The following is a 25,579-nucleotide window of genomic DNA, read 5'->3' on the forward strand; positions in this document are numbered from 1 at the left end:
GCTTGTTCACTGTAAATACCTTCAAAGTGTTTATTCTGAACTGCTTAGTCACATCCAAAAAGGAGAGACTAACACAAAACATAAGCTTTAAAAAATACAAAAATGGACGAACCTACTCTGAAAGGTAACTTACACTAAACCGATTTAAAAATGGAGGAAAACAGGAAAACCTAACTGCTCTGGAGGGCTCTTCCCCTCCCTGTTTTGTTGTTTTGCAAAAGAGGGTATGGAGTTTCACCTTTAAACATGGTTTACATCCATTTTTTGCTACACTGTAATTTCCATCCTCCGCTGGACTCTGACATTTTGGTAACCGAGCTGTCATTTATCTGACTGATGGTTTCTGTCTGTGCCTCCGAGCCTCTTTGTTTGGAGAGGGTGTGGTTGGACTATCTGGACCTGTAACTAGCCGGCGAAGTCAAAAATGCTCACCATTTTCACAGCAGACAATAACAAAGGACTCATTTAGCCTATTTCTGTTTTCCTCGCTCAGCTGTAATCATCTGTTTGGAGGAAAACAGTGAGGCGAGGCTGTGCCCCGCCCTTTTTCGCTGTTGTGTGTGGGGGAAAAGTGGCCGGTCTCTCACTTTGCGCTCTTACAGCTACAGCTACACACCCGGTGTAACGTTCACTGACCGCTCGGCGGATGTTGAAGTTCATTCGCTTTAATTGGACATTATAAAGTTCAGCAGGATACACGGACACAAGTCTTTATCCGCCCCTTTCTGTGCTTCCGGCTTGCTTTGCTCTCTTACGTACTATCGTCGTGACACGGGGTTTCCATGGTTACAGATAACATTTATTGGATATAGAAGATCCCAACTTCCTTGACAGTTCCAGTATCCGCCCACTGTCAACACAGAGATCCGCCGGAGTCTCCACCTGAATCCAGGAAAGCTCTTCAGACTGAAGGCGCCCAGGTGTTGCGCTACTATACTCTATTTGGAAAAGAAAAAAAAAAACCAAAAACTAAAAGAAAAAACTGCGAGCCACACTAGACTGGAAGCTTTGTTTTTAGAATTTTACTGCGTTTAATCTGGTAACTATGCAGGGTAAAGGCACTTTTATCAGCCCCTTTCACAGACCGCGGTGTCTGGCGGCAGCGGCACCGGCTGGGAAAGCGAAATTAACTCATCCGGGAAAAGCGATTCTGGCAGGTAAGCGCATCACAATCCACACGGAAAAGTCTCACATGGACACAATGCCACTCTAGTGTTAGTCACAGTTCAAGAAAGCATCCACGCCTCTTTCTTTCTACTTGGCTGTGCTATGAAGCAAAACTTTGTCGAGTCAGAAGCCAGGGAGGTTTAAAAAAGTCAGCGAGCAAAGACGCGCTACAGTTTGCAGAAATGTCACTATGTTGGGATTAGAAGAAGTTATTATGAGCCAAAGGAGTACCACACTGGTTTGTATTTCCGATAAAAGCTTTCCTTTTAAATGACACGTCACACGTTTTCTTGCATGGACGTGAGTAAGTGGAGTTGCACTAATGTGTCCCAGCTTCAGTTTAGGCAGTAGAGCGTAAGATTGAAGGAAACGATCTTTAAACAAAGTTATAGCCTGTATGTCTTAAGCCACTCTAATCTGGTGCTGCTTGAATCTTCTACAAAAGGAGGATTTTATTCTTCGGTGTTTCTGTGCTATCAAATCCATCTGTGCTGTCATGGTTAGGTCAGTTTGACCCACTGCACTGACTTGATTTTTATCCTACTTATCTAAAGATCACCTTCACTGCACTTAACATAATGCGCAGTGGGCAGTCGTCCACGCACACTTGAGCCATTTAGAGTCTCGGGTTTGTGCAGTGGGCCATCAGAGCACAAGAGATGGCTTCAGGCTGTATGTTCTTCATTAAAGTACACCACTAGTCTTCTTGAAACTGTACATATTTACATTTTGCTCTTTTTGGGGGGCGTTTTAAGCAGATCTCATCACCTGAGGTTTTGCACTCAGAAATTTACACATATTTTTTTACTTTTGTATGTATTCTGTCATTTTTTTTTAACTCAATACTTGCAACTGACAATTATTTGAATGGTTTATCAATCAATGTTGAGTTTTTTGGGAGTTATGGTTTAACATCTAATTTAAAAAAGGCCATTAATGGTTGATTATCTCCAAACAACTGATATCTAGATCAACTGGTGAACTTACTATTCAACAAGACTTGAGTTGTACCGAGTTGTCTCCTTTTGCCCCCTCCCCTCCAAAACCCCTCGACCTCCCTGTGTGATGATGATCAGGCTGCAGCAGCTCCGGCTGATGAAAAGCCTCTCTGAGGTGCTCCTGTATTAAGGCTACATGCTGATATTTGGCAGCACTCACACTGATTTTTCAACCCTGAGCTGCTGCAGTTGTCGCATACTGAATGTTTTATAGTTCTGAAGGAATTCTTTTTGATTGTAGATTTAAAAACACCAGCTGCTGTTTTTTTTTTTAAATACTTTAAATAAATATAAATGTGATAAGTTACAACCTCAGTTCCAAAAATGTTGGGATATTGTGTAAATTGTAAATAAGAACAGAATGCAATGTTAATGTAGAACATAGAAAACACGTTAAAGCTTTAATATGAGATATCTTAGAATGTTGTGAAAAATATTAGCTCGTTTTGAACTTTATGTAAGCAACACACCTCCAAAAAGTTGTGACTGGCTACACAAAAGGCTGGTAAATTAAGTGACAATACAAAGAAATAGCTGGAGAAACATTTTGCAGTAATTAACAACAGGCCAGTAAAAGACTGGATTAAAAAAAAAGAGTATCTTAGAAATTGTGTAACAATTTCAGAGTAATATAAAACTGTGAAGAATTTGATTATCTCGTCATCTACAGTGCTTATTAGAAGATCCTGGGAATCTGGGGAAATCTGTGTGAAAGGGACGAGGCCGAAAATCTGAGGGTGCCTGTGATCTTCATGAGCTCAGGAACACTTCCAGAAATCATTATCTGTGAACACAAATGGCGCCTAAAGGTCTTTCGTGCAGAAGAAGAAGCTATATGTGATCATGGTCCACAAACGCTATGTCTTCTCTGGGGACAAGTGGAAAACTGTTCTCTGATTAGAGGAATCAATACCATTGAGAGGTATTAGCAATGGTATTGACACATCCACATACCCTTTCGTGGGGTCATACATACAAATTTCATCAAGACGATGCTAAATCTTGTACTGGATCTATTACAGTAGCATGGCTTCATATTAGAAGAGCCTGGGTGCTGAACTGCGGGCAGTCCTGCAGTCCAGACCTTTTATCAGTTTAGAACTTTTGGAGCATTTGGCACTGTCTCAACTTTTTTGGGGATGTGTTGCTGCCATCAAATTCAAAATGACCTTAGTTTCTTCTTAAAATGGTAAGTTTAAACCTTTTTTCATGTTCTACCATGAATAAACTATGGGTTTAATATGGTAATGAGATTTGCAAACCATTGCATTTTGTGTATTTTTTGTATATCAGAATCAGAATCAGAATACTTTATTGATCCCTGGGGGAAATTATTTTTTGTTACAGTGCTCCATTTTAAACCAACATTAAGACAAGACAGACAATACGCTAACTAAGAATAGTACAATATATACATATATATACATACATACATACATAAGTCACTTATAAATAAATAAATAGATATTACACAGCTCCCCAACTATTTTGGAACTGGGAACTGGGAACCTCTGATTCACATTTAAGGCTATTTAGGTATTTTTTTCCTGTGCACATTAAAGCTAATTTATATCAGTTTGAATCGTGTCACTAGTCTGACTAATGAAGCTGTCAATTCAAAAACAGCCAAATAGTGTAAGATTTTGTGTTAGGGTGGGAGGTGGAGTAAGAGGAGGAGGAAAAAAATCTCATGTCCTGTCAGCTGCATAGAAATGGAAAAGAGGTCGTGGTGAGATCTTTGCCTTCCCCCATCACTCCTGTGCAGCCTGATTGACTGGATATGGCCCAGTGTTGTACCCTGCTCCCTTAGCTGTTTAGCTCAAGTCAGGCCTGTCTGTCTAGTTTTGCAACAGCCGCACAGTTGCATTCTGTCTCAACTTTGTGCATCCTGTGTAGAAACCAGCGACTTATCATTCTCTGTCTACAGTTTAGAAATGAAGGTGCATCAGAGCGTCACAGGATGACTCAGCAGTAGATATAAAATGTGTGATTCTGACGTGAGATACCAAAAGGAAAGATAATAGTTTAAACAGTCCTAACTAGGTTTTCTTTTTGGTTTTCTGCCATGCTAATGCTACTTTGTATCCTTCTTGGTTAACAGTATGTCTGTGTACACAGAGAAAGTCACTCACATAAATGGCCAAAGGCTCAAAAGAAGACAAAGCAAGAAGCAGAAGGTCAAAGCTTAATGGCTTAGCGAGCCCGCATAGTCTGGTTGAGAGAAGCGGGGTATTTATTTATTTTTTTTCTTTTCTTTTCTTTGAGCTCTTTTCTGCTCCCATTGGTTTGTTCAGCTCCTCTCTCCACAGCCACTGGTGATGACTGAAGTTGAGACACGACAGGAGGGAGAATTTTATCTGTGTGAAGCCTCAGGGAGAGAGCGATCTAAATGCCTCTCTGGTCCTGGTTTACAGGCTGTTGTGATTTCATGTGCTGTTGTAGCTTTTATTAATAACCTTTTTGTACTGGCGAAGCGGACTCAGAGCCGCAGTAAGAATGAGGAAGTTTTTTTTTTCTTGCTTTCCTAGATAGATTGGGTATTTCTCTGATAGTTTTAATATCACATTTCCTCCTTTCCCCCTTTCTTCTCCTCTCCTCCATCACTCTCGCTCCAGCCTCGGGGCAGCCAGTTAAGGTTTCTGAGTGGCTGTCTGCTCTCAGGCTCAGAGGGCTCATCAAACTGTGGCTTACTCCCCGTTTCCTCGCGTCACAGGCGACACACAGTGTCCCCTCCCATCCATTGTGGTTGCTGCTTGCAGACCCTGAGTACCAGGAGGCGAGACAATAATTCACAGTGCACTCGTCTGTTCAGCCCCCAGCCACCCCACTGTAACAGCTTGCACTCCCGCTCACGCGAATAAACATCACAGAAAAAAGATTGCAATAATTTAAAATACAGAGCGCCAGTTTAATGTCAGCTTAATATTACACGTTTTGTTTTTGCCATTGTGTTTCTGATTTTTTTTGCAGATCTGATTTAGTACCACATTGTTAAAAAAAAAAAAAAAAAAAGAGATCACTCAGCATCAACATGAAGCTGCTATAAATTTGTGTCAAAGTTAAATATGATATATTAATTATAGCAGGGTAATTAATTTACAACTAATGTGTTGGGTTCAAAAATACCCTGATGAAAAATGGCTAGCTCAAAACAATAATTTAAAGGCCTTCATATCCTATTTCCTCAGACAGGTCCTGAGGGAAATATCCGGCTCTTAGTGGCAAAATTTTCCAGTATGTGGAGATACCTATAACTTTTGTCTGCTCTTGGTCCTTTGCTGTGTACAGGGCTTTTAAAAATAGCTGCCTGCATCTGGAAGGCACACTAAAGAGAGCAATAAAATAAAACAATGAGCGTAAAGATGCCAGAACACACACGATCTAAATGTGTTGTAAACATAGACTCTGTATGAAAGAGTGACAAAGCTGTTCTGACACTGCTTTCCATTTTAAAGCCATTAGTTCAGTATCAAAGCTACATTGGGGCCAGGGATCACAGATGAAGGCTGGGAATCACTGAGAAATCAGAGAGTACAGAACATTTATACAGCAGGAAATTAGCAGTCTATGTAAAGACAGCCAAGATCGTCCCCTTCAATCCCCCTTTCTGTCTCCATTTGGGGCCATGCATTGTGTTGTATCAAACAAGTGAGAGCATAAACTCATCAGGAAGCTGTTTCCTGAGGTCAAAGATTGGTTGAGAAGTTGTTTCATCGTAGACAACCTAATGCCTTTTTGACACTGTTGCAAACGTTACTTTAACCGATGCTGAAAGTTGGTTGTCATTCAACATAAATACATAACTAATACAAATTCAGCCTTGTCTCCAGATGTACAGCTTGTCACAACAACCTGTGCGTAGTTGCTCTGCTCATGTAAAGAAGAGTACAGCCTTCATGCTGCAGGGTTCTAGGCAGTTGAATCGACTCCTATGTAAAATTAATCAACATCCCCCTCATATAATTAAGCATCAGTGGAGAATTACAGAGTGTTATCCAGGACAGAGGAAGCCTAAAAGGCCAGACGTCAGATGAATTATTCTTTTCATCTTTTGCGCAAGTCAAACAGAAATATCGCAGCACTACTAATATGACACCTCCTGTTTGAAGTGCATCAGTCCTCTGGCTACGTTCTTCATGTTGACTGGAGATTTGACCGTAAGAACATCTTTCCCTCAGACTCTTTCCCGTGTTTTCTCCCCACCAGAGAATTGGAAGTAACCGATAACCATCCTGATGAAGAACATCCGAATTAATAATACATTTTGATGCAAAACACACAGACCGACACAGATTATTTTGGGTGTGTTCTATTGTCTTTAACTTTTACTGCATCAGTGATTTAGTGCAGCAGGCTGAAGAGCTAACCCTATACTGCTAGTGAAAAAAATATAAATACCGATAGAAACGGTACTTCCCATATATGTAAAACATGCCACATTGCCAGGTCTTCCTAACTAAAAAGGAAGTTGTTTTTTTTTTTTTCCTTCTTCTTTTTTTTTTTTTTTTTTTTTAGTGCACCAGATGTGCTGGGTGCTCATTAGTCACCATAGCAGACAGGACAGGATTTCAGAAGCTGCTCTTCCCTGTCAGCTGGCTGCCTGGCTGTCTTCTCACCTGGCTTCCTCTGTGTCTCTCTGTACTACAAACAATGGACGTCAATTTGTGTATGTGTGGATTTTTCATTCGTTAATCTCAGTTGGTCAATGTGTACATAAAGAATGAGTTCAAAAGTAGGTGGAGTTGAAATGGTGGGTCATTTAAGCGATAAGTCAATAAGCACCTAAAGGGTTTCTCCTGGCTTAAATGGACCTTTGGAGGTGACTGAGCACTATTGTACCACATATAATAAAGATAGCAGGCCTGTGCTACATTAATTAACAGAAATCTTATTATTTCTGCAAGTGAAATGATGTTCGCTTGTCAAAATGTCTGAAAAAATTTGTACTACAATCTTGGTGATTTCCCTCTGGGGGGAAAAAGCACAAAACCTCTTTGGGTGTGCCAACATTTCTTATATAAAAGAAACCTTCCTTAACTATTCCATCTTTTCATTTCTATGGATGCAACCCTTTTCTTTATCGTCTATAATTGTGAACAGACTGTGTTTTGGTAAGGATTTTTATACATAGTCATGTGAAAAAAGAAAACTGCCTTTCAATTCTAAGATTGTAAATATCAGGAAATAAAAAAAAAAAAAATTGGTACATCTCAGGTTTTAAATTCATTTAAATGCAACCTTGGATGAGCAAAACACACAACATAACACACTGTATCCTTATTTTTTTCAACACCAGGAAAACTAAAATGCAAGAAAGCAAAAGGTAACTGTATAGCTAACAGTGTCTGGGCGGATTGCTGTAATAATTATAAATGTGCAAATGTTTCAGCACCAGGTGGCTGTCTGGTCTGGTTTGTGGTCTAGTTCTAATTTGGTGTGAATTAATTAATTTGGAATGAATTTGAAACCAGATGGCTGATTGAGCCTAGTCACAGCACCGGTGTAGCTGAATGGAAGGAGATTCCTGCAACCAGGATCCAAAGTTTCAGGGAAATCCTGAAAGTGTTACAAAAGTGTATTCTTGCCTCATATGCATATAATTCTGAGATTTATGTCTCACACATTTTTGGCTATGCAGGCATTCAACTGTGCAGGGCCCATCTGTGAAATCGGAGAGGTGTTGATTAAGTTATAAATTTATCTTCTCTGCCCAGAGAGTGACAGTGTTACCTTGAAATGGCACATCTGTGTCTGATTTAATAAACTGCTGTTTAGTCTAAGTTTTTAACAGTCTGTAGAAGCATATTTGTATCAGGGACTCCATTTTTTTTTTTTTTTTTTTTTTTTTTTTTTACCCTCTTCTGGGTTCAGCTTACTCTTTTCAATTTTCTTTCTTGTAATATTAAGTGTCAGAAATCCATATCGATGCATCAATTTTATGACACAGAGTGAAGAAGAGTAGTGGGGGGATGAGGAGAGAGGAAGGAAGGTGCTGCCGAGAGAAAAATTAAGAGCAGGAGAGGGAGAGCGAGCCCGGGAAGATAAAGATTAATGGCCATTTTTCTCATGTATCCCAGTTTTGGCAGCTCACAGGAGTCATTTAGGGTGTCATCTGTAAATGTGTGTAGAGGCACGTGTGTGCCTCAGTACTGGGTATATGCTGCAAAATGGACTAGGAGACAAACGGGCAGCTTCTCCTCCGCAGGCGCTGTGTCTGATGAGGATTGATCTTGTGTTTGTCTCTGCTGCTGAGTCGCTGTGTTCTGAGTGAGTGCTGGTTGGTTTTACATGCAGAGACGTCTTGGCACAAAGCAGAAGAATAATGTTGATTGTTTAGTCTTCTATCCAAGACACACTGGGCCACTGATCCTGGATCAGGATGGATGTCGCTGAATGGAGTATTGTAAAGCTCATGTGATTTCTGTTACACCTCAGCTGGCGTACGATTACTTACTACTCCAGCAGGATTAGCAGCATTACAGCTCACGAGCCTCCTGATTAAAATGTATGTCTGTCTGTGTGTGGTGATCTTGTGTTTGGCTTTCAGATCTGAGGACAGTTTGTCATGCTTGATTTTAGAGATGAGGTTAGAATTTGGTTTAGCATGGGCAGCTACATTGGCATTCGGCTTAGCAGACTCCTGAGAATCAAGGGCAGCTAAATGGAAAATTGCTAATAATGAAATATGTTGCTGAAAAGTTAATTAACAATCACCTGTTTCCGGGTCATTGTTTATAAAAGCACATAAAATATTAAAGCTAATAAAAAGTTTAACTCATAGTTGGTGGATTAAACATTCAAGGACCAAACGTGCCTTTATCTACCTTAATGGGCAATTTGTTGTACAGTCAGAAGAAGTCGCACAGAGGGTTTCAAGTACGCAGTCTTAAATAAACAACAAGTGAAACATGAAAACTTACTAAAAATGTAGAAGTCCAGAATAAAGTAGGATTATTATAAAGTTAGTGTGTCATTTAAAAGGCCAGTGGCAGCCGAGGCAGATAAGGTTTAGTCTTTGCCATTTGTGTTGGTATACTGTGTCTGAAGTCAAACAGAAGCAACGTGAGCTCCTCAGAAAAAGGGCCAAGATCAGCCACGACTGACTGGGCTTCTTGGAAGTCCTAGGCTCATGTGCAATGTTGCTGCACACGTTGATGATACCTTGCAGTCTACTTTTATTTTTTTAAGGTTCAGTGACATGTACCAGGCAAATGTGGATGTAAGAGTAGATTCAATGAAACATAAACACCACAAAGTTTGTGAAAAAAGTACATGTGCTGCTAAGTTTTTCTTTAAGAGGCACCTACTTGAAGCTCAAAGGTCAACAGCATGCACATAAATGGTGAATAGTACTTGAACTAAAGGCTAGAAACTAGACTGGAAACCAGGAAGGTTTCCCCACTAAATATTTCTCCCATATTTACAGAATCTGATTACGGGGACCCTCATGTTACTCATTGTTATGGTCAATATATCAACGTGAAAACGTCATGATTTTGCATTCTTAAAATGTATTTTGTTGTCAAAAATAGTGGTGAAAATACATGCTTTCTTTTGTTCACATTTTCCTGGTGTCCCAGCACGAGTGAGTCAACTAATGCTAAAAGTTGATGCTGTTTTAAAGGCAAATGGTCGTCACACCCAATATTGATTTTAAAATGTCCATTTCCTGCACTTTGTATGACGTCAGTACTTCACTTTGAGTGAGATGATTTGATTTTCACTGTGTTGGATTCCTGTGGTCTTTGGGGAAATTGTTTTGGTCTTTGCTCAAATTTAGATGTGTTACTGTAAGAGGTTTCTCATTTCTGATTAGATTTTTTTTTTCAAGCACTAATTTCTGTAAGTGTCTGTGTAAACCTGTGACTTGCTTGTGCCTCTCGTGCACGCTGTTCATGTGTGTTCATCTGTGTCATTGAGTTAATGGAGGGTCTCGGCCTCGGTAATGGAACCCCTCCCTGTAGGCCGTGGATAATTTAATAATGTCAACCGTCTCTCCATCCCTCCTCCTTTCCTTGTGACTCATCTGTGTTATTCTTTGGCTTTGAACACTTGTCCTCATCTACTTGCAGTAACTCACTGTCTTTGGCTGGTTTCAGGCCAAACCCTGCAAGAATCACTTAAGAATCACCCTTTTCTTGCTTTCTTTCTGCCTATTTTTCTTTCTCCAAACACTCATTTAATGCTTTAGGTAAAGAAAATAGTCAAACGTGTAAGTGGCAGCTGAATTTTCTTGCACAACCTCCTTCTAGTTTATTCATTCTTCATTGAGACAGGAACAGTTGATTCATTTTTGCCCAGCTCGTTACTCTTCCTCCCTCTACAGCAGCGCTTTTAATGTTTATGGAGGGAGAGCCATTTGTGGAGTCACTGTAATGATCCATGATGTAATGGCGTACCTTGTAATTCTTAAGGGGAGCAGCAGTCTAAGTAAGGCTGCACCCAAACAGACACAGCAGCTGGTTTTCTTTCTTCAGTGTTCACTTTTAAATTGGTGCCACTTTTGTCTGTGGCAGTTCTTGTATGTTCTCTGAATGAATGATGATTGGGTCTGATTTCTTTTGTGTTTCCAGGTGGAATCGCAGGTGGCATAGAGATCTGCATCACCTTTCCCACAGAGTATGTCAAGACCCAGTTACAGCTGGATGAGAAGGCCAATCCACCAAAATATAGAGGAATAGGTTTGTATGCAGTGAGTGGAATAGTGTAAAATGAGTGGAATTCATTCACCAGCCACTTCATTGGATATGCTTGTTCAGTCACACATTAATGTGAACATCTAATTAGCTAATCACATAGCAGCAGCTCAGTGCATTTGAGCATGTAAATATGGCCAACCTCCTGAAGTTCAAACCAAGAGTCACATGAATTATGAGAGAAGAGGACAGACTCATCAGCAGGCAGATGTAAACAGAAGGCAAACGTTTATTTAGGCTGATTAGAGGAACTCAAAACTCATAGCACTTCAAAAACTGTTAGACACACAGGGGCAGTAACAGAAATATGAGGGTAATTAGCATATGTGGACACAGCAGGGTATTGAGAGACAGGTGAAAATAAGGAGGAGAAAGACAACTAAACACTACACACTGAAAAAGAGTAACGATCAGAATAAAACAGGAAGTGATAGCAATAACTCAATTGGGGGAAAACAGACTCACGAATTACAATGTGAATTTAATATGGGATAAAAATGTCTCGATGCATGCTCAATCATCCAGGCAAGGAAATCCCAGAAAGTTGATTCTGTTACTCTTCGTCAGTCATCCAAGTGGCTTCTTCAGTTTCAACATCCAGATGCACAAAATCAACTTTCTGGGATTAATCTAGGGTAGTTGACAAAAGATGATGGAACGCTTTACATAAAACAGCCTGGCCATGTCTGTCCTTTTATGACCACAGTGCATGCACGGCCCATGTCATCCTGTCTGGTTCTTTTTGGTTGCGTTATCATTTTAATTTTTGTTTTTTTACATGCAACACATTTCATCAACCCATCAATGGACTGCTTTACACCAATGATATGTACTTACAGACATTATGTTTATTATTGAATCTGTTAAGCTTTTGTTAATATTTATAAAATTGGAAGCATAACTCTATTCGTGGCATTTGAGCAAGTCAAAACACTAGCATGGTGTACCTAATGAAGTGACCAGGGAGTGCAGGATTTAATCTGGTGGCAGACATCTACTACAGGCTCAAAAACAGTATTCTTTATTACTTTTATTCAAATTTTCAGCAAAACCTAATAAAATAAACAGTATTTCTGCAGCAAGAGAGCATAAACAATGATAAAAAAAAACATACAATAATCCAATAAAAGCAACACTCTCGGGAGCTCATTATCTAATTACCCATCATCCCCAGGTACATTAGTGATTCTGGCAGGCTGTCACTGTGCTTGTTTATATGACTTAGATCAGACCAATGCACACTCGCCATCCATGCATACGAGTGTACACAAACACACCCAAGATCTGTGGATATCATTTGAGGATTTGAGGATTGGAGACCGTGCTAATGAGCACTCAAGACAGCTGCTGCTTTTCTTGTTCAGTTGGCTTCATTGGAGAACTTTGATTGCTGGACTGATGCAGCCAAGAGCCAGGAAAAAGCTTAAAGTAAAACACCAGATTTTGTGAAAATATCAGCTGAGGTTCAGCCTATCTGTGGCATATATATGTTATATTTAATTACTGTTGCTACATGCTCTTTTGTGATGTTGATGATTGAGGTGTAAATGACAAGTGTATTGGTGTATTCTCTAAAGGGTTAATGCACTCAGCCTGAAAAACAGACAAATTGTAGAATTTTTATATTTGAAAATTAGAAAGCAAACTGTGTTGTATGCAAATATGCATATCATGTTCATTCTATAATATTTGCTGCTTGTGTACCTGCTTTAGGTGACTGTGTGAAACAGACAGTACAGAGTCACGGTATCAAAGGGCTGTACAGAGGTCTCAGCTCTCTGCTGTATGGATCCATACCCAAATCTGCTGTCAGGTATGTTATAAAGCAGAGGTCTGTCATGTGCAAGGTAAATACATTTGCTTGAGCATAATTTGTGATGTAATATTCTCAGTTTATTAAGTTAAAATATGGCTGACGTAAAGAGCAATGTCCACAGTCACAACACAGTAAATGCTGCTTGCAGATTTACTGCACTTCTACTTTGTTACGGTGTAAGAAAATGGAATCAAAAATGGAATCGCAGTGATGCTGTATATACTCCTCCTCCTTCTGCCCCTCTTAGTTCTCCTTTCTTCCTCATCATCATTGTATAAAATCAGTTTTTTTGTTTGTTTGTTTTAAAAAAAAACTTTTTTGATTGTCTTTAGGAGGATGTGTGGTCAGCAGATCTATTTTCACATGACACAGCAGTTAGTGTGAAGGAATTGTTTTAGAGGACACATTTTAGATACCTTCACTTTGTTAATTAACTGAGCATGTACACAGCATTAAAGGCAGAGGTAGCCATGGTGACCATTTGTTATGAAAGTCCTGTTTTGAGGTCTAGGGTAGAGCATTTTCGTCATGGTGTTTTGAAAGTACCTGACGAGCAAAGGGTGGATTGACAGCATAGTGAGACTATCTTCATTTCTGAAACAAAAGACTGAGCTCATAAATTCATCAGGAAAGTGTTTACTGAGGTTACAGAGCAACTGAGCTGAGGGCTGTTTTCCCATAGACTTCTATACAACAGTAACCTGCAACGTGAGGAATCACCCCTGCTGTCTATTAGATAGAATGGAGGTTTAAGTTACTTGCTCAGTGGCTTCATTTTTTTAGACCTAGAAGCTACACCCAGCTTTTATGCTATGTATGGGATACACCCTTTCCTCAGATTGCTTGCATCATTCTATAAATAATAATAAGAACATAAAATAAGAATCATTTTAATTTAACCCATGTGTCATTTTTTTAAAGCTTTTTCCCGTCTTTCTTCTCATTGACATTTTTCTTGATATCAGACAGAAATGACACTTGAACTCAAAGCTTTCTAAAAAAGTTTTTGCTTTTAACTTTGTTGATTAAAATCTTAGATCGCATGCTTATATTCTAATAATCACAAACTGGTAGAGAGTACATATGTACAAATATAAATGCACTGAAGGAACGTGGAATGAAAGGAACCCTTCTACCTGAAACCATTAACTCACACACTCCAATTATTCTAGTCCATTACCCACAAGGCAAGGCATAAATGCCACACTAGCATTCAGTATAATTATGTTATTCTTTTGTAGCAGTGACATTTATCTTCAGACAAGTGTGAACACACACACACACACACACACACACACACACACACACACACACACACACACACACACACACACACACACACACACACACACACACATATTTGTGTAGCTATTTTTGTGAGAACATTTATGGACATATTACACTCCCTAGTGCCTTACCCAATAAAAACCTAACTCTTACCTTTTATCATAATAATAATAATAATGATAATGGATTGCATTTTACATAGTGCTTTTCGGGACCCCTCAAAGCGCTTTACAATACCACTATTCATTCATTCTCACATTCACACACTGGTGAAGGCAAGCTACAGTTGTAGCCACAGCTGCCCTGGGGCAGACTGACAGAGATTGAAAGTGAAAGTATTAACCCTCAAACAGCCCTTTGAAGGGGTGTGGGAAAATGAAAAATCTTCACTTCCTCACTGTGTCCTCACTCCATTGTTCTAAAACTCAAACTGATCCTCATAAAGATGGTTCTACATACATACGTATACACACACAAAATAAAGAAAAGAGAGAGGGGAAACGATTAAAATGAAGAACAAAAAACTAAGTGTGTGTGTGTGTGTGTGTGTGTGTGTGTGTGTGTGTGTGTGTGTGTGTGTGTGTTATGCTGGAGGGTAACGTGTGTCTGTACAATAGAGAGACAGGCCCAGCCAGGCGGAGCAAAGATGCCACTCAAACTCCGACAGGGTCTCAATAGGGTTACAAACAGGGAGACTTGGGTGTGTTTATGCTGATGCACAGTGTATATGTTTGTGTGTGTGTGTGTCAATCAGCCTTTAGCATCATTTTAAGAGTGAGTCTGAATGGTTTTGTTTCAGCTCAAAGGAGAATTTTCTGTGAGGGAATATGGCAGGGTGGCGAAAAGCCGTTTATTGCCATAGAAATGTTATAAGGGAATATGATGTCATTTATATATGGATTTTGGACACTTTCTACTGTGCAGTGAAGTTTAAAAATCTTTATAAATGGCCACATTGCATATTAGCATTCGTATAACATGCTCTCTGTGGTGTATACACATTTAGGCCAGGAATCTTTTAAGCTTGTGACCCATTTAGCTGTTGACTATAATCAGCTGTTTAACTTTTTTTATACTTTGTCAGCCCTAAAGAAAAAATATTAAAAATTCTTAATAAAATCACAAAAAGGACAAAATTAAAGGCAGATTTGAAACATATAAATGGTCCTTCAAAAATGCTTTTTCTACTTGCTACTGAAATAGAAGAGACTAAACAAACTGATAAGGATATTTTGACTTTTTGTGATGGGTAAGGTCATCTTCTATTTCTGCTCTTGAGATCAGCCTACTTTGAAAATTAAAACTGCATACAAGTGGTCACATTTTATACAGAAATGTGTATGAAATGCCTTTGTCTCCATTGTCTACATGTCTTTTGGTCTTTTTCATTTAAGATTCTTACCCCTTTAAATGTCTAATAATAATGATTATTATAGGTATAATTAAATCTGCAAAAGCTGTATATTTAAAAGGATCAGAGGGAAAACCAGTGACTTCAAAATACTGCAGAAAATAAATACTTGAGTTAAAAAAAAAGAAAAAGAAAAATGAATATGAGAAATTAAAAACTGCTGAGATTTGGAAAGTTAGTTTTGATTAATGGAGAATACCTTGACACTTTTCTATTAAGCACTGCTTGGTCTGCTTAGTTTTTCTACCCCCTGCCTTTTTTTTTCTTACTTCCTCCATCTTCTTTCCCCTTCGTCTTTTCCATCACTCCTTTTCTTCCAGCCCGCTCATTCCATTAACTGATTGCCTGTGCACCCTCATGTGCCATGGAGTATGCTGGAAGGTTGTCAGGGAGGTAAGAGAGGGACATGCAAGAGAGCTTTTGACCTTTGTCTCTCCTTAGCTCTTCATCCATATCAGCATCAGCATTCTTTCTTCTCCCTTCCCTTTCCTTTCCTTCGTCTTCTCGACAGAAAAAAGTGACCCTATAAAAACGACCCCCTAACGAAGACTGGGCAGCAGTCCACTATCTAGGATGACTCATCTGTGACTGTGGATGTCAGCCAAACGATGTGTCACATTCTGACTGTAAAGTTTAGTCCACTTGTTAAATGAGTCGGGGAGAGGCTATAGAGTAAATTGGCAAAGGAGAGAGCCTGACAGTAGCATATTTCTCCTCGGCAGACTTTAATGAATAGCATTTGTTTCACAAGGTTAGTCATTAAGTGCTCTGCCATCATTCTAGCATGCTGTGCGGAAGAGCTTTATTTTTTAATTTGCCCTAAGCTAAAACAGCGTTTGTAGTCAGCAAATGGTGTGAGAAAAGACAGGAATTTATGTTTATGTACTGTTAGGTGCTGCTAAGGATTCAGTTTATTGTGGGGAGCCTGTCTTTCAAAGCAATCTGAATCAGTGCGAGTAGTGAGACAGGAACAGATGTGGAGAGTTAATGAGCAGAAGTAAGTCTTGGTTAGAACGGCAGATGGAGAAGAAAACTAAAATCCGATGAAGCGAGTCTAGTTTTTTTTATTTTTTAGACCTGTTACAACAGCAGGTAAATGGTTCAAGCAGACTGAGAAAAGAGAGGAAAACAAAGCATTCATCAAGACCTAATGTCTGTGCTCCCCCTCCTCTTTGCTAAATGTACCAGGCAGTGTCCTCCCGCCGCCACAATTCAATTCCATCTATAAATAACCTTTCTTGCAAAGGACTTGCTGGCACACCATTTGCAGAGAAACACAAACCACACCTCTCTGTAGCTGGGCTGGCTTCCATGGCAGCTGTTGCTGGTCACACATTGGTTACTGAGACTCTGCAGTTTATTGGTTCATCTTTAATGAGGATGCAGGACGATAAAATAAAACGCCTGAACACATTAGGCTGTTACAGCAGTTTGCTTTCTCCAAAAATCTGAGTTGGAAGAAGCTTTCTAATTTCATCTGTGCTCACTGAGACATGAAAACCCTTACCTTTGCCTGCAGTATTACTATCTATTTGAATTTATTTAGTTTACTCAATTTTAGTAAAAACAAACGTGACTACAGTGGGTAGTTTAATTTCTTAAATCAACTTTGAACTTGCAGTGTTGCCATGTGAAAGACTGAAATAATCTGAGTATTTGTAGAAGAAATTATTTCACAGTTCACAGTGTAATCACAAAGATTGCCCACAAGTAATTATTAAATGAGATTAACTTTGTTATTCAGTCTGTTTTTCTCAGACACTCCTATGTCTACATTTCCCATAATTCTTTGCTGGCTTTTTTCCTACTTGTTAGGTTTGGGGTGTTTGAGTTCCTCAGTAACCACGCCAAGGATGAGTCCGGTCGACTGGACAGCACCAAAGGCCTGCTGTGTGGGCTTGGAGCCGGGGTCATGGAGGCTGTTCTGGTGGTCTGCCCAATGGAAACAGTCAAGGTGTGTTACTGAAGCTCATCTGAGCTGACCCTCAAATATAGAGAGAGCAACAGTGTCAATGTATGAAAATGTATAAAAACTTAGATAAAGTGCAATAGTTTGGTGCCTTTGTAGGTCCACTGTGAATTATAATCTATAAATTATGAACTGCAAATAATGAAATTTTACTAAATGGGATAAGAGATATTTGTGCATTTTAAAATCACTTCATGTTAGAGGGACTTCAGTGCAAAGATGGACATCTTGGGATGTTCATAATCTGTTGTCTAAATGGACCGTTTGTTAAATGTGACCGTTTTCAGAAAGTGGGCAGCATGATGGTGCAGCAGTTAGAGCTCACATCACCTGAAAAACCTCAATAAGGTTTCTGGTTGTAATTTTTGTCTGCTGGGGCCTTTCTGTGGGGAGTGTGCATGTGTGTCGCTGTGTCTGTGAGGATTTCCTCCCACAGCTCAAAGACAGGTTTGGTTGTGTGGATGTGAGAGGGTGCGGTGTTCTGCTTCACTGTTTTAGCCCTGTGAGAGACTGCGGCTATTTCGGCTGCAATTTTGGATTCCAGCGATTATTAAAAGATTACTGAGATAAAATAATGTGTGCCACATTCTGTGCAGGCTGTGGCTTGTATACAGTTTGATATAGCAACAATTTTATCAGAGTCTATGAAGAATTGTTAAGAATGACTTATAAATTATTCTCATCATGATTTTTATCATATTGTGTCTTCGGCTTATGAAGTAAAACTAGTTGAAAACCACTGACTGAAGGTTAAAGTTACCAACCTTTTTAGAGAAATATTCTTTGTAAGAGAACTACACTAAACCTCTTCAGTTTTCACTCCCACATCTGTAAAATGTATCGTCTGTATTTTTGTGTCTTTAATCTCCCAAGGTTAAATTCATTCATGACCAGACATCAGCCAACCCCAAATACAAGGGATTCTTCCACGGAGTCAGAGAGATGATCAGGGCTCAAGGTAAACGTGGGCTTCATGCATGACATTCACCTGACATCTGCTGGTTGGTTAGGGTAATGCACTGGGAAACACTGACCCTGGTCAAGCATCAACAACAATATTCACTCTCATATCATTGTGTAAATCATCAGACAGACTGCCCCCCTGCCCTCCCCCTCCAACAACATTTACAGCCTCTCATACTGAAACACTGAGATGTGATGTCAGTTAAGATTGTGAGGCTTTTAGTTCTTAGCCCTTAAGTTGGAAATTGGGATTGGACTGTGGTATTCAGGTTCTTTTCTATTCAATGTGCTGTCTAATTTAATTGAAGAAGGATTTATTAACTTATCCTCTGGCTTCCGGGTTGAACAGGATTAAGAGGGACATATCAGGGTCTAACTGCAACAGTCTTGAAGCAAGGCTCCAACCAGGCTATTCGATTTTTCGTGATGACTTCTCTCAAGAACTGGTACAAAGGTGCGTGTACACGAGTACAGCTGGTTTGTTATTACTATAAACAATATTTAATAAAAAGAGACCAACTCTGCAAATGGTCTGAAGGGTTATTGTAGGTCATTGTGCAGTTCTTTGAACCCCAGTTGGGTTTCCAAAGGCTGTTTTGCATAGTAATAATACAGTGTGTGGAGATTGATATATATAGAGTATTTCTTTTAATATTTATGATGTGAAATTAATTAGCACATTAGTATCCTTCATGTTAATGAGTTTAGAACTAACTCTGATTTAGAGCTAACCCCACCCTTCATACTGCTCTGTCACATTCATAAGGTGATAACCCCAACAAAGCAATAAATCCACTGGTGACTGGACTCTTTGGAGCCACAGCAGGAGCAGCCAGTGTATTTGGAAACACTCCACTAGATGTCATCAAGACAAGGATGCAGGTACATAATGCAACAGATGCTACAAATCACACGCTTTTTCTTACTTGTGTTTTCAAATACGAACTTGCAACCCGTGGACAGATGTACTAATGCTCTTCTGCTTTTTCTAAAGGGTCTAGAAGCACATAAATATAAAAGCACGCTGGACTGTGCCATGAAGATCTTGAGATACGAAGGGTTGGCAGCGTAAGTACACCTCCATGTTTTATTTCGTTTGGTTTGGCTTGTAGTGTTGGTTTCACAGCTGATTTAAAACAACACAGCTTTAAAAAAACAATGTGTCTTTCTTTATTTCACAGATTCTACTGTCAACACTGTATAAGAAATGCTTTTTGGCTTTAGTTTATTACTCTAAAGAACTTGAATGAAAAAATCTAAACTTAAACACTTTAAGAATAAGAATGTGCCAAATGATTAAAAAAAACAAAAACTAATCAAAATACTGGAAAATATAACCCTAACCGCAGATAAATATGGCTCCACCCTAAACAATTAATGTCTTACATACTCCTCCCTCTTTCTTTATCCCTCTACAGGTTCTATAAAGGAACAGTTCCCCGGCTTGGCCGTGTATGTCTTGATGTGGCCATAGTTTTCATCATCTATGAGGAGGTCGTAAAGGTTCTGAATATGGTCTGGAAAACAGAATAGGTGGTTGGACATACGACGAAGGTGGCAACTTCCTCCTTCACAAGCATCAGACATAGATCTGACTTCAGCAGGCCTCTTTTGTGTCATGAAACCAACAGCAGAAGGGGTGAAAAAGAGAGCTGAACTTAGATTAGTGTTGTATGCAGAGCAGGAAGTCAATATACTCGGAGACAAAAGAAGAAAAGGGGGCCTGGCGTCACCTACACCTGGTGTAAGTGATGCTCAGCATCAACATTCCCTGACAAGATTGAAGAAAAAGAAAGATAAATGATAATTAAATAATAATAAAAAGAACCTTTATTCTAAAGATGCATCACCAGTTTATAAATATATAGATAAAATACTGGCCAATAGCATCGCCAGCAGCAGCACCTTTATTTTAAGTTATCTGGTTTACTTTCTCTGTAAGCCTCTGTCAGGGAAGAGCATTATATGTAGTCATTCACAGCTGTTTTACTGCAAATATGCAGATATCCGGCTGGATTTTCTTGAGTTTGCGTTGCTTTCTGTCTCTTCTAAAAGTCCAGAGGAGCCAGAGTGCAACTGGTTGCAGTTTGCAGTCACACAAGCTGCAGCAACTTCCATAGTTGGGCCTTAAATAAAATTGGTTTATAACCTGCCATGTATTTTTATACAGTGTAGATTCAATTTAATTTATTGATAACTTACAGAATATTATATATTTTAAATCCTGTGCCAAATGTCAAACCTATTGTGTTATGAAAGTCTGTTCAGAAGAAAGCAAAAGTAACCTAATTATCTTAAGAGAATAGTAAATATTATGACTATGTACTGTGAGATACATAATTTTTGGAAGTGAATTATTAAATAGAGAATTAAGAGAATATTTGCTGTTAATCTGTGCCACACTGTTGTTGTTTTTTTTCTTTTTTCTTTATCGGGTGTATAAATGTTTGGGTTTTTTTTTTTTTTGTTTTTTTTTTTTAAGATCACTGTGAGTCTACAAGACACAATGAGTTGTTTAGACAAAGTAACATCGGGCTTCTATTTTGCTTTTAGTGGAAACAACACTTCTAACTGGGTCATATTTTACCAACCTGACTCCACCCAGTGTGGATTTTTGTTCTGTTTACATTAGATACAGTTTTACTTTTTATTTTATTTATTTATTTTTTCCTGCTAAATACACTGCTCGGCCAAATTAAAAAAAATAAATAAATAAAAAAAATTACAAATTCTAATATTTTATTGGACCGGCTTTAGCTTTGATAACAGCATGCAATCATCAGGGCATGGTTTTGATAAGCTTATGGAATATCACAGCATTTATTTCTATCCAGGGTTGGTTTAATTTTTAATTTTTTTTTGCCAGGATCTTGATGATAGCAGTGTCAGGCCACTGTGAACATCACAAAGATTCTCAATGAGTCTGCGGCCAAGTCATGTGTGAAAACAATGATTTGTGTTCCCTGACCTGCTCTTTCACAATATGAGCCTGACAAATCCTGGCATTGTCATCTTGGAATCTGACCGTGCTATCAGGAAAGAAACAGACATTACTGAAAAAACCTGGAGGATGTTCAGGTCATGTGCTGACGTCATTATTTGGGCAAGTAATGCTGCTGAAACTCAAACTGCTCAGATCATAACACTGCCCCCGTGCGAGGCATTCGCCATGATGTATGCATCACTTCATCCGCCTCTTTTCTTACCCCAGTGCACCAATGACTCTGGAACAGGGACCTCATCAGACGAAATGCCTTTTATTTATTTATTTTTTACAATGCTCCAGAGTTAAATTGTTATCCTCCTGAAGTGGCATTAAATCAAGTTCACGACCACAGGATATCACACGATTCTTTAAGAAAGAGAAATTACTCACTGCATCAATTAGGGTTCAATCTATTGCCATCTGAAACTTCACTATCTGTCCAATGGAAGGATGCTAACTATTTGCTTCATTCCAGGTGGTGACTTTTTTTTTTCTGGGCAGTAATTGTTTCTTATACAAATTTTTGGATGATTGTTGGAAATCAGTTTGTTCAGTTTCCAGCGTCATTCTGTTTCAGTGCCATGTTTCATTGAAAGTTGAACTCCATGTGCCTTTTGCGGGTGTGTTTGTTGGCGAAAACATCTTGACCAGTATCCTCATGCATTATCCAGCTTCACCAGGGTGACAGTAATTTCTGTGGTGGTTAAAGCGGTTAACGTTTACATAACCAACATCATGCCATCAAATCCAGAAACCCTAATTTTTAACGTTTCTGTAAACACTCATGAATGTTGTTTTTTGACTGGCATTCACCCTGTTCTGTCCTTTTAGGTGTGACAATAGCTTATTTCATGTTTAATTAACCTGCTCTTTAATCATCATACAAGAAAACTGTGTGGTCCGGACATGTTTTTATAATAACAACAAGGGGTCTGCTTGTTCTAGTTGTTACCACTGTTCGAGTATTGTAATTCTCAAAATTGTCTTTTATTTAATATTCATGAAAATATTATTATTATTATTCTGTATTTTCTGCGCAGCCAGACAAAGTACTCATGTTCACCACTGCCAGACAACCAAGAGAACATTATACTGTGATAATAAATCAGTGTATTCCAATGCTGTGTATATGGAATTGTATGTTTGTGTGCGTGTGTGTGTGGGTCATGTTGATGAAGCTTGTGCAATAAATGTCCCTTACTTAATGTCTGTGCTTTAATGTAAAGTTGTTTGTTGTAGGGGGATTTGAAAACAAATCAAAATAAACATCTGAAACATTGAAGCATGCAGTCTGGTTGTTTTTGTTGCCCTCCTCACTCGTTAACTGTTATTCTGCCCTTTTCCTCACTGCAGATAACATCAGGACAAAGGGGGGGGGGGGCAGGCAGGTAGGGGAGGAATCGAACAAGGAACTCGTTCTTCTAGTTTTGGCTCTTGTGCCTGTACAGTGAACTGTAACTATCCATGCTTTCTCTCTCTCTCTTTCTTACTCATTTCGTTACTCTCTCTCTCACGCATTATTCAAAACACTGGTTCAGGAATGCACAGCTCTCTGCAGAAGATGACTTGAAATTTTTAGTTTGAATGAGGAAGTAGAAGGACTCATAAGTAAAACTCAAGCAACAAAGTAAAAAAAAAAAGTACTCACTGTGGGGAATTCTTCTTCTTTGGGAGAGTCCAGCTAAACTTGAAGCTATCTAATGCAGTACTGTAATAAATCCATTAATTGGGTCATAATGTTGCGTTTGTGATGTTTGTGATATAATTCCTTGACTTCCCCCTTGTGCAACCTCAACATCTTTACAGTATAAAGATTCTTGTGGCTTGGCTCAGTTCCATCGAAGCACCCTGACATTTTCTCACACGCTTTACTCCCGGACATCACTTGATCCAGATCCTGCAGTCCTTCAGCACATCAAGGTGTTTGTAAATGTTCTGTCTCACTCTGTAATTAACTCATCTTAGCTGAAACTCAACAAAGAGCTTTTAGTGGGTGACATTAGAAAGGCCTAGGAACTGGTGTGCGCAAACACCGAAGGTCTCCTTGGAGTGTGATAAAAGCATCTCCAGAGATGTTGTTCAGTATCAGTAGGTGGAAGGAATGCATGCTGTGTGCAAACATCTTGAGGATATTCCTTTACACTCACAATTTTACGGTAATAGAGGAGCACGTGTGAAATGCTGACTTTAAACAAATGTGATGTACAATCCAATTCTGGGCTCGTTGTCATGGTCCTGGGGTTTTGTGTTTCTGGGATTTGAAAATTTTGTGAATAACTTCACTTTAGGTTTTTGTTTCAGTTCTGTTATTATGTTAGAATTTTAAGTTGTTTGTTTCTTTAACCTTGAGAAAACAAGGTTAAACCTACTATTATTTTATTATTCCAGTATTTTGTGGGTGAGTGTTAGTTTATGTGCTTTTGAGTCTGTGATTCCTGGTTTTACCTTATGACTAGTCTACTGATAGTTTTCTCTCTCTCATGTCTTGTTAATGACTGTTCCTCTGTTTCTTTCATGTCTACTGTGATCCTTCTGATCTCCCTGTTTAGTATTTGTCTTTGGTTTATTCCCTGTGTTACTTTGAAGATTAGTTTTGTTTCATGTGTCTCTCTCTCACACACAGCCTGTGTCATTTGTGCAGTCTTGTGATATTTTCTGTCTCATGTTTTTTTTTGGTTTTTCCCTTCTTTTTCCTTTTTCTTTTTTCTTTTAAATGCTATCCTAATTTCAGGATCTAAAAACATTTTTCTCTGATTTTATTAATTCTTTTTCTCCTGTTTCTACTGTAATTCATTCTCATCATTGTATACGTTTATCTTACACATCCTGCATTTATGGCCTCCACACAGATTCACACTCATTTTCAATCACAGTGGATATTTGATTTCTTTCTCAGGGCAACAAAGAAACAAACAAAAAACAAAAACAAACCTAAAACAAACATTGACAGCCAAATGCTGTTTTTCCTGACAGAAACTAAACTTTGCACCTTTATCACAAAAACAGATTATTCAAGTTGGTGATTATACATGAATATAGTTCAAAGGAAATGAACTGAAGTACTGTATACTACACATTTCATCTGCTTTAAGCACTAGGGGGCGCTGTTTATCAAACACGCGTACACACTTCACCGACGAGAACGCCCCCTCCCAGCCCCTTCGAGTGCGCACAATAGGGCTTTATGAGGAGCGGCATCATAACGCTGTCTTCCTCTTCTTCTCCCTTTCTGCTGCTCGGCAACGAGCAATAAACAATAAAAAAAAAATTGTTTCTTGAGAGTAGCTTGATTGTGTTGCCAACTTGCAGCTTGTAGGCGGTTAAACGAACTGAGTATGTTTAATGAAAAACATTTCCAAAGAATTAGCGCAAGTTTATGTCTCACTCTACTGCCCCCCTAACCCCAGCCCCCCACACAACTTTTTACTTAAATATTTCTCGAGGGCAAACATGTTTGAATCTTTTCATGGTTATAAAGCAATGCATTAAAACAAGCAATTTTAGAACATGGAGCTTGAATAATTAACAAAGCTCCAAAAAGGACTCGCAACTCCTTAGAATACTTCATACAGATTTGTACATCAGATACCGCTGGATTCAAAAGCAGGACAAAGAGTTGCAGATCCAGCATTTTCTATACGTTTGTGACCGTAACTAAAGTGGAGGAAAGCTATTGTCTTTGCATTTGTGCTTTTACAGTATCCGCCATGGCTGTTTTTCTCCAGCCAGAGCCAGTGAAGAGAAAGTAATTTCATTGTTCTCCAGTCTTTCTCTCAGCGGGATGGATGCACTTAGTTCTTCGGCATGAGTGGACATTATTTTGTTGCTGCGGCTCAAAAGGACCTCGTCAAATTGCACGGTGGCTGCAGACTGAATGTTGATTTCTCTTTCGTTTAGTTTTAACGTAACATTAAAATGACCAGGCCGCTGTCCGTGGTGCTGAATTCGATTTTGTGATCGGAAGAGCTGATATGGACAAAAACCTGTTACACAATATTTACACTCACTGCAACAGAAATCGCGTAGCATGCATTTTTCATTTCAGGTGTATGCAGCTGTTTTATTGAAATGTGTCTGATTCCAGACCTTATACAGGCCCTCGTTGAGGCTTATTTTACTTTTCCACTGTAATCTTGGCAGCAGCAGAGGGCCAAAATATTTTGAAACTCATATATTTATTTATGTATCTGAAACCTCACACACAAGCTAGAGAGAGAGCGCAAGGTTGGTGCTGTAAGTCTGTAAGTACCGAACAGTAGCTTGGGGGCGGTGTCCTGCTCACTAAA

The 25,579-nt window shown here is 39.1% G+C and overlaps 1 protein-coding gene across 1 annotated transcript; it reads left to right on the forward strand.

Moving 5' to 3' along the window:
* The first annotated feature begins 409 nt into the window (after positions 1-409).
* Positions 410-22,575, forward strand: LOC308404452 (tricarboxylate transport protein B, mitochondrial). Its single transcript, XM_080894515.1, has 9 exons — positions 410-1,157; positions 10,739-10,846; positions 12,575-12,674; positions 17,191-17,329; positions 18,218-18,302; positions 18,657-18,761; positions 19,074-19,189; positions 19,302-19,375; positions 19,726-22,575. The coding sequence occupies exons 1-9, from the start codon at positions 1,046-1,048 to the stop codon at positions 19,838-19,840; spliced, it is 954 nt and encodes a 317-aa protein (XP_080750641.1). The 5' UTR covers positions 410-1,045; the 3' UTR covers positions 19,841-22,575.
* Positions 22,576-25,579: the final 3,004 nt, after the last annotated feature.

The sequence above is a fragment of the Rhamphochromis sp. 'chilingali' genome, assembly GCF_963969265.1.
Source record: "Rhamphochromis sp. 'chilingali' genome assembly, chromosome: 10".
Classification (NCBI taxonomy): domain Eukaryota; kingdom Metazoa; phylum Chordata; class Actinopteri; order Cichliformes; family Cichlidae; genus Rhamphochromis; species Rhamphochromis sp. 'chilingali'.